Source organism: Pollachius pollachius, assembly GCF_949987615.1.
Source record: "Pollachius pollachius genome assembly, chromosome: 2".
In the NCBI taxonomy this organism is placed as follows: Eukaryota; Metazoa; Chordata; class Actinopteri; order Gadiformes; family Gadidae; genus Pollachius; species Pollachius pollachius.
The window spans coordinates 47077352-47092030 of record NC_136935.1 but is presented as its reverse complement, the minus strand read 5'-3'; the positions used below and the strand labels follow the sequence as shown (position 1 = coordinate 47092030).

General features: G+C 45.9%; 1 protein-coding gene across 2 annotated transcripts in view; it reads right to left on the bottom strand.

Annotated features, from left to right (window-relative positions):
• Positions 1 to 9563: 9563 nt before the first annotated feature.
• The window catches only part of mxi1 (max interactor 1, dimerization protein), a 29565-nt gene continuing 24449 nt past the window's right edge, over positions 9564 to 14679 (bottom strand). For both annotated transcript variants that reach the window (XM_079729998.1, XM_079729999.1), the window contains exon 6: positions 9564 to 14395. In XM_079729998.1, coding sequence (XP_079586124.1) covers positions 14229 to 14395 — 167 coding nt within the window. In that variant the 3' untranslated portion in view covers positions 9564 to 14228. The remainder of the gene's footprint in view (positions 14396 to 14679) is intronic.

Genomic DNA, 14679 nt, shown 5'->3' with positions numbered 1-14679 from the left:
CCCTTAATTAGCAAGGAAGAAATCTTGAGAAGGAACGCAGAGTTTGGGATAGTTATACACACACACACACACACAAACATACAGTCCAAACTTTTTAAATCGAGGATGGGGTGCTGGCCGGTTAACCATAAGGAGAGTCCAGACCAGAGTGTCCCGGTCTGAGACACAAGGCGGATGGAAGAGAGGGGCTTTTCATTATTCATGTTCCCCGCGTCTAACTGGACCGGTTCCCCCCCCCCCCCCGACATGTCGTCTGGAGGGCAGTCGTGCCGCAGGAAGTCACATGATAATGAAGTGGGAAAACGACAAAGAGCTATGGAAACCCCCCCAAGCACACACACACACACACACACACACACACAAACACACACACAGGGGGGGACAAACAGCAGCGTCTGTTCCCGCTGTTTTTTTACATAAGCATGTGGACAGGCCAGTGGTGGGCCGTGTATTAAATTATGTTTTGCTTTGAATAAATGTCCTTACGGTTTGATTGATAAGCCCTTTGTGAAATGGTAGTGGCACTATACAATCTTCTAGAGTAGACCGATCTCTTAAAGAATACAACGTCAGGAAGGAAAACTTCCGGAGTCAGACAGCATTACTAACAAATGAGATCGGTGGGCTACTCTATGGGGCATTTTCACTTTCTGCTGAATTTGATGTTGAAGCATTTTTGCTGAATGCTGAATTTCAGTGAGTACATCACTCATGTGTTTTTTACCCTTTTCTCAAACCCTTCTGCGATTTTTAATGATGACGGGTTATGTCATTTGTCATGAATATCATGTGTAATCAGATTTCATGGACGCATTATATTAATTACAGTCTTATACAGTTATTACCATTATTCAAAATAAATATAGTAAATTATGCTATTGTAGGCTATATTCTCTGACAAGATGAATACGGGTGCTTACATGAAGGTCATAGTATTGTTTCAAACAAATACCAATTTTCCCACAATGACGGCGACAACACGAAGCTCAACGCCTGTGAGAGACACAAGCCTCTAAAGACAGAGACATGGATACATGGTAGCTCCATAAATGATTTACCACTATGGTGCGGTATGACACGAAGCTGCGTCACAATTAGCCCTCGCACAGCCCAGCTCAATGTCATTGCACAGAAACAAGGTCAAACTCACAACAACCAGCAATCACATTTACTCAGACGACCGCCAAGCCAGCAGAAATGCCCTCGCTAACTGGCCCTCGCCTCAGATGACGTCACGCGGAAACGGCTGACACAGGCAGCCAGGCAAGCTGGAAGGATCCAGCGTTCATAGAGATACACCCGGCAAACTCAAAATCTGATTGGTTAAAGAATATATGACATATCACCATCAACAACATTGTCTCCATTTGCTTCTAAAAGCCGAGGGGATTCACAAGATACTGAGGGGAGAGAAGCAATGAAAATATTTAAATAGACTTATGGGAATAGCATTAATGGTAAAACTATGTATAGAATTATAAAAAAAAGACATACATTTATTTATATAAAAAGGCCCTCCTCTGAGACAGACAGACACACATTCATACGGCACACAACCGGTAATTACACACATAATTGATCACTCATGCAAATGCGCAGAAATTTGTGTGACAAACGGCAAAGTTTGCGAGTGCATATGCACACACATGCAAATATCCCCCCCACACATACACAAAAAGGAGTCCTGAAAAACATGTCTGTGAGCTCAACAGCCCCACAGTGGAAGAAGCCCATCAGAAGGCCCATAAGCCCCAGTCCAGGCCCCACATCGCCTCGTCACCGTGTCCTCAGAGAGATGGGACACGACGTAATCACCGCCCTGAGACCACAGCGTCATCATGGAAGCCGGAGCGATCACCAGCCTGACCAGCAAGACCCATCCCTCATCATCCTGGAGAAGCACGGCTGGCACCCCTACGCCCGTGGCCTCCTCTGTTCCCGATCAGGGGGGGGGGGGCTTCGGCCAGGACCCCAGGACAAGGACCATAGGTTCCTGGGGGGTCCTCCCAGTTCCCCGTCATCAGGCCCCAACAGGGCCATAGCCCCTGTGGACGGTGCTCGGTCTAAACTGAATTAAACATGCACTCATGTCGGAGAGGTTCCCAGCCTCATGTTTTTTATACAGTTTTATTTTGTGTCCAATTTTATTTTTAGCTCTCGGTGACCTCATAGCTGGCTGCGGGCTTCCTATGTATGCAATGCATCCATTGGCTGGTGGCAGCCCTGCCTGCACAGGATGTTCCATGAGAAGCGCTTCCCTTGTGGGGAGGCTTCCTGGATGAGGGGGACAGGGAAGTGGACCTCTCCCTGGACCACTGTGGTCTTTAGAACTAACCTCTGGAGGTCTAAATTTAAAGACCGTTTTTTGTGCTTGTTCTCACCTTTAAAACCATCTGTAAACCATTTTTAATGTGGCACAAGATGAATAATTCAAACCCTTTAACGTTGAGGAGGAAGCAAACGTGTGTGGCATGTTATGATAATGCACTAAACAAAATGGATGACGTGACCTTTTACTCCAGCCATCGCTTGGGTTGAAAATTTGCATTTCTTGCAGTTTTCTCCAAAAAACCAAGTGATGTGTGAGTGTGTGAGAAAAATCTGGGCTAAAGGAGACCAAGATAGAGGGGTACACTAAAAGGTAGACAGACAGACAGACAGACAGACAGACAGACAGACAGACAGACAGACAGACAGACGTGATGTTGGGTGACATATATGGGACACATGGGGTCAAGAAACACACACACAGACCAACACACACACACACACTGCACTAATCAAAAACTCACCTAAACAAACTCACAATAAAATCCTCAGGACACTCCCACACACACACACACACACAAAAACACGATCAGACACCCTGACGTGTCGCACACACAAACTAACACACAAACAAAATAAACACACACGCAGTGATCTGCAGGCCAGTGGTGGTTGTGGTGGTGACACATGGGGTGACGGGGCTTGTGTCTTAGAGCTGACACGTCTCAGCGGCCACCACACTGCCTCTCCTCCGTTAACAAGCCGAGACTGCCTTGTACGCACACCTTAACCTCACACACACTCACCAAAACACACACACACACACGTGCGCCAGGTGTGTCGATGATTCAGACTCCGTCATTGTCACGGTTGCGGGGACGGTACCTGGCCAGCTGCCATAACGAGGATGATGTTGACATGGGAGATATTTATAGTTTGTGTTCTTAATTTTGGTTGTCTCTCCGTGTCGGTGGTTTCTGTTGACATGCAGGATGTTGAGTCTCAACTTGGTCACCTGAATAGCACATGATGAATTGTGCATGCGCGCACGCACAATTAATCATGTAACTCACAACTGTTTGTGTATGTACACACACACACACACACACACACAAAGCCGGGTAACTGCGTGTCATTAATGACAGGCAGTCAGACAGAACATCATCTTATCAGACAAGCGGAGAGACTAAAGCTAATTCAGATAGACACCTTCACTACCCAAAAACAATACAATGGAAACGATATGAATAACACACACACACACACACACACACACACACACACACACACACACACACACACACACACACACACACACACACACACACAAATAAGGACATGTCGGGAAAGGTGTACCAACGAATCACCCCGGGGGCAGCATGAGCTGGAAAACATTCCTTTCTCTGGTGTCCTGCCCTACCCCCGCGTAACCCCGCCCATCCCCCCGAAGACGGGAGCTGATTTGTTGCTTGCGAGCAACGATGACACAGCAGGGGGGGGGAGGGCTTGGAGGAGAGTGACGGGGAAGACAGAATAGCCCCTGCCCCACTTCACCCTTAGTCACTCACTGAATCCCCATGACACAAAGCAGAACGAGGTGTGTGTGTGTGTGTGTGTGTGTGTGTGTGTGTGTGTGTGTGTGTGAGGGCAGGCACTCAAGGAAGATAAAGTAATGAAAGGGTGGTGAAGAAGGAAGTAGGATGAAGTGGAGCGAGCGAGAGAGACAGCGAGAGAGAGAACCAGAAACGAGGCCCCGTCATCACAGTGACATAAAATATGAATCCGATGAGTGTTCTTTGAGTGGTCTTTGTGTGTGTGTGTCTGTGACAGTATGACCAAGTTGCTTGGAATGTTGTAGCATGTGTTTACCGTAAATAGTCCTATATGAGTGTGTGAGGCTGTGTGCATGTCTGTGGTGTGTGTGCAAGTGAGCTTGCGTATTTGCGTGTGGTGTTCTGTGAGTGTCTGTCTGTTTGTCTGTGTGTGTGTGAGCGTGTGTGTGTTCTGTGAGTGTCTGTCTGTCTGTTTGTGTGTGTGTGTTTGTGTGAGCGTGTGTGTTCAGTGTCTGTTTGTCTGTTTGAGTGTGTGTGTGTTCAGTGAGTGTCTGTCTGTTTGTATGCGTGTGTGAGCATGTGTCTTTGTATATGTTGTGCTAGAGCATGTCTTTCTGTGTGCTTGTATAGCTGTGTGTGTGTGTGTGCGTGTGCGTGAGCATATCTTTCTACGTGCCTGTTTAGCTATGTGTGTGCTCATGTTTGTGTTGAATTGCTTGAATTCCCCCACCATCATTGAACCAGACATCCTTACGGCTACTCTCCTGTCCTACCGTTGCTCCGTCGTTCTCAAGGTGACCTCGCTCAAGACATGAATTTCGGGTAAGGCGATGCCGACGAAATCGAGAGTGATTTTTCTTAGAAATAATCCTTGAAATAAAGAGCCTTCCTTCCCTGACCGTATATGGGCAGGCCTTGTCACGGGCGTTCTGCAGAACAGCCCTCTCTCTGTTAGTCACGCCACAGGGCTCTCAAGCATTTCCACAATTTGTCTGACGGTCTCCCACCGACCCCCCGAACCCCCGCGCTCTCACACACCGAGTGTGTTCGCCATCGCCGCCGTCGCTGTAACCAGGGACCCGAGGGTGTCCTGGGGGGCGGGGCTAGGAGATGGGGGGGGGGGGGGGGGGGGGGGGGTGATGTAATGGGGCTTCGCAGGTGAAGAGTGAACAGCCTCATAGCCAATGGTAGAGGACCACATGAGTGTTCTGATAGAGACTGGCCAGTCTGTTCCCTGATTGCGCTAGCTGAGGTTGTGAAAGACAGACAGACAGACAGACAGGCAGGCAGACAGGCAGACAGGGAGACAGGCAGCCAGACAGACAGGCAGACAGAATGACAGGCAGACAGACAGACAGGCAGACAGGCAAAAAGGCAGACAGACAGAGCTCATAGTTCACTGTATTGCTTTGGACAATGCCAAAAAGGTTTACACTAGAGAGTGAAAGTAACTGATCTACTTTGAAAAAGTGAACTTTCCTTTTAACATAAATAATAAAATATATATTTTTAAGGAGATGGAAAGCTGGAGCACAGCAACAGTGGGGTGGAAGGATTTACATCAGGGCTCTCTACAAGTATGAGAGGATGAATATTTGACATGGTGAACATGTCTCAGTATACAGTCTCAGGCCTCAGGGATCAACCGGGATTAGGTTTAGCTTCCACATTCAACACCAGAAATGGTAAGTTCCAAATAAAACACATGTGGTTTGATTCTTTGACTTGATGAAAATAACCAACAGCAGGGTGACGATCAGAATAATATTTTTAGGTTTGGTGCCAAAATAGGTGTCAAGTCTGCCCCATTTTATCATGGCACTTCGATTGTGACATAACACGACGCAAATTATTTCCTCATATTATTTTAGAGAATTAACTGAAAATGTATAAATGATGTGGAGAAGGAAGGCTCCTGTCTCAGTAGCTAAAACGTCCAGTGAATCAGATGCAGTTATTTCAAATAGCCGTGCCTTTTTGCTCTCGCTCTAGTGGAGGGTTTGAATACAGAACATTTGGGTGAATGCTGAAAGTTTGTGGCTCTCTATCTGGTAGTACGCGATCCCCTGGTACCGACAGAATGACTACTGTTAACAAGCACTACATGGTGGAGGAGGGACAGTGAGGGAAGAAGAAAAGACAAAAATAGATGCAGACAAGAAGAGCGCTGGGCCCTGTCCACAAGGCTACGTGTGGACAGGGAGAAAACGTGGAAGTCTTGCACGTTTGGGCCGACCGTCCATAAGGACCAAGAGCATTCAGTGCCTGCAAACGCAGTCTTTTGAAACCAGGTCCCAGGGTGAAAAAGAGAAAAAACTACAACTCTTTGTTGTAGAATTCATGAGAACCCCAGATACGCAAACGATGATGTCATCGCCCTACCAACTACTAGATTTCGTCTAATTCGTTCTTGTTAGATTTGATTCTTTGTTATTACATAAATAAAGAGAGTGAGACACATCAAGCAGCACGGTGACTTTAGACTCTGCTCAGTCCGCGGCAGCCAAAGGGGAATCCTCAACATGGGGAAAGACACCACCATTGCCAACACAGCCTTATCAACCTTTGGACACTCCCCTCACTCTCAATTTAGAAACTACAACAGACAGACAACAAACAATGTGATAATTGTGTTGGGAGAAGTGACGCCTTTACCTGGACGGGCTGGTTGGGCCTGCTCTCTGCCACCCAGGCTCGGTAAGTGACGTTTTGGAGGGGAATTGCTTTTCCACCAAAGATAAGCCCTGCTGTGATGTCACATGCCCAGTCGCCCCGGGGACAGTGACTCATGTGGGTCACCGGAGGAACACGCACGCACGCGCACACACCCACGCAGATGCACATGCACAAACGTAAACCCCATCCTGCTGTCCTATGATATTAACTATTAATATCATATATAATACTATTAATATATAACTATTAACTATGACATTTAATATGTAAAGGAGCATACCCGTTCCTATGTAGCATAGCAACAACTGCTATACCATTTACTATGAAGCGTAGCGAAATCTACTACACTATTTCCTATGTAGCCTAGCAACATCTACTATACCCGTTATTTGGTAGAAAAGCAACATCTTTTATATGATTTTCTTATGTCACATAGCAACATCTGCTATATAATTTCCTATGTAGCATAGCAACATTTGCTATACCGTTTCCTATCTAGCATAGCAACATTTGCTATACCATTTCCTATGTAGCATAGCAACAGCTACTATACCATTTCCTAATTAGCATAGCATAATTTGCTATACCATTTCCTATGTAGCATAGCAACAGCTACTACAGCCGTTCCTATGTAGCATAGCATAATTTGCTATACCATTTCATGCTTAGCAAAGCAACAACTACTATAGCTGTTCCTATTTAGCATAGCAACATCTACTATAGCTGTTCCTATTTAGCATAGCAACATCTGCTAAACCATTTCCTATGTAGCATAGCAACATCGGTTATTATATTGCCTATACTAGATGGTATGTAGCACAGTAGGTATGTTTCCACTATCGCACTGCGGGGAAAGTAATTGCTTGTTCCACCTATTGCTTGGCAATAGGTTGGAGGTTGCGCGTATGCCAATATAACAACAAAACAACAACAACAACAACAACAACAACAACAACAACAACAACAACAACAACAACATGTTGATGGCACTCCATGGCTATGAGTCATGTGTCAGCGAGGAGGCTGGGAATAGCTCCCCCTGGGTGAGATACTCCTTCACCCAGCACCTCTCGGGCTTCCTGCTCCTCCATGTCAGGATCTCCTGTCAGCAGCCTTTTAATTAGGAGGTTTGGACCAGCACACGTTTTATATTCTTATTCGAGATAGAGGACAATTCTCAGAATCTCTTTATTTTCATTGCACATGGTACAACGAAAGATAAATGACTGCAGACGGTGCGATTCACAACAACACATTTTAAATATATATGAAATGTAAAATATATATCTAAAACAAATAAAGATAAAATATAAAAATAAAACAAATGTGTTGTTGACTGGGAGAATGGGGGGGGGGGGGGGGGGTATCGACGCCTACTCACTCGGTAGCTTTGGGGACCCCATGCAGCTTTGTTTTTTGGATGCCATGCAATTTTTGGATGTTTTGTTTCTGGGTTTTAGCCAACATGAAAAGGCCTAATTAATGATCATTGGCGATATGCTAAATTTAAATAATTCGTGGCTCCCACATGGAATCCAATGTCTGCCCTCCATGGAAACCCACCAAGTCAATACTTTTTTGATAAGAGATTTCTATTAGAGATATATGTATTTTAAACATTCAGCACAGGTAGCAAATTCAACAACACATTATACTTTCTTACTTACTTATAAGGGTTATTTGTATTGCTTACAAAGAGTATTACTTTGCATCACAAATCATTCACATCACAGCGATATGTTTCTACCTTATGGTCCATGTCCAAGACAGTTATTCAATAATTGTCATCGTGTGCCCCCTAGCGGTGAGGTATGATTATTGTCAAGTTCGCTATTTTGGTGGAGCCAGATAGTTTGCCCATGCTTCTAGCTTTCAGCCTTTATTTCGTAAATTGGTTCAGCATTGACATGTTGTTGTAACCCACCGACATAAGATACTATTTGGAAGGCATTGCATAGATGCTTGAGCTAAACCGCAATAAGCCTTCAACGTTTGAAATATGAACGCCTCAAGTTTAGCCACGTTTGATTCCGTTCTGGTTGTAGGCCTACGCAGTACTAAACTAAAGTCAGTTTCATGGAAAAATGCTTCGCACAAACCCGACGGTCAGGCGAGCAAAAGTTGAGGATTGGTGCGTTTATCTTCAAAACATCGAACAGTCGAAGAATAATAATATACCGGTGATGACTTACTGATGCTGTTGATGGTTCGAGGATCGATCGGAACGTCCCGGTCTTGCCTATAGGGGGCAGCATCGGACTACATTTGAGACCCGGGAGTTATCTTTATATGATGAGTAACACCAGCTTCAAATATATATATATATATATATATATATAAACAAATTAAAGTATTTTAGCAATGATTTAACCATTTTACCGTGGATGACAGCATAAACTAACTTTGGAACTTGGTGGGTGGTATTTGTTCCCCATTACATACATAATACATTACATACCCTTTCTATTAAGTTATTAGTCCATTGTAAATCTCTGATTCTGTACAACTGAAAACGAAATAGCAGCAGGGAAACAATCCTCAACAAGCATAGCATGTGCTCTGGGACACATGCAGTGATTTAAAGTAGGGTGATTCCCATGCTGCTCTGTGGATTTGTTCGACTTGGGAGGTTGTGCGTATATTTTCCTTTTTTCTTTCAAAGGAAGCAGCCCAACGCTTGATGATAGTATAAAATGTGGTGGATAATATGATTTACTGCTCGTAACTCCTGCGGCAAGATGCCTTGCACACATTTATACAGATTATTGTGTGTGTGTGTGTGTGTGTGTGTGTGTGTGTGTGTGTGTGTGTGTGTGTGTGTGTGTGTGTATGCGTGCGTGCAAGAGCCTTTTATTTGTCGCATGCATAGGTTACATGTTTCCGCGAGTCTAGTTCCTGCAAAACAGCAAATCTGAAGAACAGGTTATAATTATTTACACATTAAATTAACATAAAACATGTTAGCTATGTATAACTTGCGTCGTGTGCTATGTTATCCTCAGACTGCCAGATATGTTATTGCATGATGTGAGATCTGCAGCCACAGTCAGATGAATCACCACAAGACAAGTTTGACAATCTTGTTTATTTTATTTAAGTATTGCATCTTCAACGAACACGTCTAGTAACCATCAGAGTGCATGTTTTTCAAGGGATGGTCACACGTTCAGAACAACAGGGAAGACCCCTTTAGTGGGAGTGCTTGTTTCGGTGGTCTGTTTGGACTAAAAGGAACCAGGCATTACCGATCTCTCAACCTCAAATCTCCCATGAAAGCCCACAAGACGCCCTTTTCGTCTGCCCTCTCACCAGGCTGCAATGCAAATCCTCTCCCACCCCTCCTCCCTCCATATTTCCCCAAATATCAAAAATACCTCCACCCTCAACCGAGGACTAATGCCAAGCCAAACAGAGGGGGAAAAGCTCGCTTAGCCACGTGGGATCTTTCAAAGCTATGTCCCACCATTTGACTGTGCAGTGCTGGAAGAACATGAGAGAGAGAGAGAACAATCGGTAGGGATGTGACTATCCCGGTCGGAGACCTCAGTGCAATTCACAGCCCGGCCCACCAGGAGGTCAGGGTCAGTGTCACTTTAAACAGAGAACACGCAATTGAAACCCAACAGGCCTACAATATATCCATATAGCCTTTATTTCAAATCATCAGAAATTAAAGAAAAAAAATGAACATAAAATAAAATAAAAATCCATACGATTGAAACTTTCCAGCGTTCACAAGGTATTAAGTGGAGCTTGATCTTCACACAGTTCCAGTCCATCCGTCACAGCCTCAGTAAGGACGCAGTCAAAATCACAGGAGAGAGACACCCGGGTTACACATTAGTGGATGAGTAGATCCTTAGTCCTTTGTATCGTCCCACCTGCAGGCGGGCTTTGTTTGCCACATACGGCAGAATGAGCACAGGAAGTCTAGATAATGGTACAGGAGAAGTAAACACGGTTTACTGCTGTGGGCCCGTCCACTGTGTGACTTGTGTTCCCCCACCCCTTTGCAGTGCCCCGGGCGTCTCCTCACCAGGGAAACCCGACCCGAGGTGGAGGGGGGGGGGGGGGAGAGAGAGAGAGAGACCATGGGTTGTCAAACATGGGCCCTGTTCTCTCAGCTTCAGCTGCAGCTTCACAAAACCAACAGAGGAGAAGCTACTAAAAAAACAAGAGGAAGTGGATTTACTGCGAGTGGCTGGAGAAAAAAGCAAGTGGATCATATTAAATAATAATAATAATGTACAGACAGACAGTCGACGAGAGAGAGAGAGAGAGAGAGAGAGAGAGAGAGAGAGAGAGAGAGAGAGAGAGAGAGAGAGAGAGAGAGAGAGAAAGAGAGAGCGGGAGAGGGAGAGAGAGCGGGAGAGGGAGAGAGAGACTGAGGTGTTCTGAGGTGATTTTGGCATTGTTTTGTTTTTGTCGTCTCTGCGGGAGACGGAGCACCGTAGCGGTGACTTTTTGATTCTGTGCCAAGTCCCAAAAACGTCTCCACAGCTCTGCAGAGTGCTTAGACAACCAGACACCTCTAATGATGCCCTCCCCCGGGGAGAACGAGGGGTCTGTTCCTCCAAACAGGGAGTCCTTTGCAGAAGTAAGACACATGTTGTCCACTAAAAAACATCTAATAGAGAATGCGGTCCTCCAACATAGAGGACAGTGGAGTTTTAGACCCCTTGTATTTGAGTGGAAGCTAGCTCTGTGCCAATTACCATGGCGATGCATCATGCCTTGTCTGAGGATGGCCTCCACCCTGACCCCTTGGAGTATTTGTCTTGGTTACGCCAACAACAACACAAAGAGCCTACAGCTATTGAGTGGGCAAGCTAAAAAAAAACGACCGGGAAACCTCAAGAGACGGCAGAAAAGCTTCACCTCGCGGATTCTTGGTCTTCATGGAGGGAGTTTGGGTCTCACTGGGTGACCCCTGGTTTCTTGCTAATGGGCGGAGGTTTGGGGGTCACTTTGGGAGCAGGACTGTGTTTGGGACTCGGGGGGGGGGGGGGGGTGTAAGGACAAGGCTGTTGATGTTTTAAAGAGACAAGGCTCCCACTACAGCAGCTTATGGGGCACAGTTACATTTCAAGTGTCCATTAAATAAAAGAATAGGAAAATAAAAGAAAATAAATGGCTACATATTTTTTTCTCTCCCCCAAGCACCCACCCATTTAAAAACAAAAAAGAATAAACAATACTTAAAATAAGGAATGGAAACTAAAGAGGGGTGAAAAAAGACAAACATAATAAGTTAACCTCCCTCCCATTGTTTGTGGAGGAATTGTCAAAATAAATATTTAAAAAGTAAATTCCGATTTTTTTTGTATATATATATTTTTTTACATTTAGAGTTGTTAAAAGAGGTGGAAATGACTGAAATATATCTTTATACGTTTATGTAAGGAAAAAAACGAATAATTCAGCTTGAAGTGCAATGTGGAGAAGACCTCAGAAACACATTTGGGGTCATTTGGGGTCGGGACAAAGTCACCATCTTGAGAAAGTGTTCTGACACCATCATCATCATCATCTTCATCATCATTATCATCATCATCATCAGCATCCTCTGCCCCTCCTCCCCCACTCAGCTCTCTGAGCTCTGCCCCACACGCCACCATTAGTGGAATGCCTTACACGTTTAGAAGGTTGAATACGATTTCTAATAAATAAATTAAAAAGGACATGCCCACACAGAGGCGATAATCGGAAGTCTTTTTTTCGAGTTCTCCTTTCACGACTAGAGAAAGGGTGTTGTTCGGTTTCGTTTCCTTACGCCTTGTAGATATATAGAGAGATTATTTTTTCCGGGGAGCAGCTACAAAAATGTGTAATCTTTAAACGTTTAAAACCAGCAAGAAGGAACTAAGTAATACTGTCCATGCCACATCCACTGCCACTCTTAACAAAGATAAAATCTTTCCAAAAAATATAATTTAAAATGCACAATAGACACGGAACAAACAGCAACAGAGGCAATAGTTCTACCAATGAGCTTCTACCATTTTTTTGAACTTATTTTTTTATCTTTAATTTATTAAGCTATTTGTATATATGTACAGAAAAATAAACAAGCAAATCAAATTGCTCTTTTGGACGGTAGTGAACGCCGGTGCTTGTCTTCAGAGAGAGAACGAATGAAAACAGCCCAAAACTGCCAAGGCTTGAACAGAGAATAACCTGCAGGGACTACCAGTTATTGCTTGTTACTGCTGGAAAAGGGATGTACTGTAGATCTATGTCAACATTGGATGTTGTCCTGTTGTCTGCTCTCAGTAGGATGTGGGGTTTGTATTGTGCCAGTTTCTATGGACAGCTGGAGACTAGTAGGCATAGCTTGTTGGTAGCTGCTTGTCAAGGGAAACAAAAACCCCACACTCACTCACACACACACACACACACATGCACACACACAGGCATACTGTGCACTCTGTAAACGCACGGAGCACCCACATTTCCTCGGGAATGTATGTATGTATATCATTTATATACTATATAGAATGTTCTTCCCCCCCCCCGTATATATATTTTTTTGATTCGTTCTTTTTTTCCTCCAGGCTTGGTTGGTAACCATGGCGACCGGGGCGGTCCCCTGGCGATCGAAGCTGCGCGGCACGTGTGCAGGCTTGGTTTCACGATAGCACCAGTTCGCAGTGACGAAAGAGAATGAGACGAGGATGTTCAAATGAAAAGAGATAAATCTACAAAAAAAACGTTCAACGGAGCCAGAAGATGTCGACATGGCAGGACCCCATCCCGCCCCCGACCTCCAGACCCTCCCCCAACATGGGGGCGGAGACACAGAGGAAGGAGGCCGGGGGCGGGGGGGTGTTGACTGAAAATGTAATCCTTCCAAAGACGATGGTACTAAGTGCATGTCTGCTTTAAAAAAAAAAAACATGGGGGTTATGGGGTGGGGTGGGTGTCGGTTAAAATAAGATGATGGGAGGTTTCGTGGAACGATCACCCCTCAAAACAAATCGTTTAAAGATAGACACCATTCCCTTGGATCATCGGTGGGCCGTTCCCATCCTAGTCAATAGTCAGTAGACCGGCGTTCTACTAGTAGCAAGGTTCTCTCTAGTCTCCCTTCGAGGAGACGAAACTGCAGTTTTGAACAACTCCGTGGGCGTGGGCTCCGTGATTAGTCGACCGCTGGCTGGGGGTGGGGTGCGACAGGTGGAGGGCCCCCTACAGGTCCGGCCCTGGGGCGCACTGGGGTTCGTGGGGAGAGTCTGGGTGGAGGGAGGGAGGGGTCACGCTGACGGCGCCTCCAGGCGGAGGCGTTGGAAAACGCCAGTGCGGTGTCTGCTGGGTGCGTGCTGAGCAGGGGCGTAGGAATGAGTTTAACATTGGGGGGGACACATATCGGAAACCGGACAGATCCGGTATACTTTTTAGGTGGGACAAATGCGCCTGTCTCCGATATTGGAGGGGACACGTCCCCTCCGTCCCCCCCGGTTCCTACGCCCTTGGTGCTGAGCATGGCCAGGATAGGAGAGACCCCTGGATGGATGGATGGCAGGACGGACGGACGGACGGCTGAGCGGACCGATGGATGGAAGGAGAGCCCGAGGTTTTGGGGGGGGGGGGGGGGGGCAGGGTGGTGCGCGGTGAGGAGGAGCTGTGTGGTGGCTGGGCCGGGTGGGGTAGCGGTGTTGATGGCGGTGGTGGTGGAGGTGTTGGTGGCGGCGGTGGAGAGAGAGAGGAGGGACCGCGAGGGCGGCGACGGTTCTAGGAGCTGAAGGCCAGCTTGACGCTGCAGGAGGAGTAGCCCTCGTCGCTGGCCAGGCTCTGCAGGCTGCTGTGGTCGTCCAGGTCGCTGGTGCTGGCCGTGCTCACGCTGTCCAGCTCTCCATGGGAGAACTCGGTGCTTTCCACGTCCACTTCGATCTCTTCCTCTGCAAAGGGAAACATTTGGAAGTTTTGGACATTTTTTCCAAAAGGTGCAACTCATAGATGATCACTATGCTAATGATCGACACTCAATCAGAACGCCACTGTGTTACACCGTCAAGCTCCCGATTGAGCTCTTAATGAACCCTCTGGTTAATTGCACATTTAAAAACCCTGATTTATCCAACAAATCCTTTTTGTTGCATTCAGGATGAGGAATACCTGCTTATGTTTACTATATAGCGCCTAGTGCTAGGTACCGTGTAGCGCCTAAAGCTAGGTACCATGT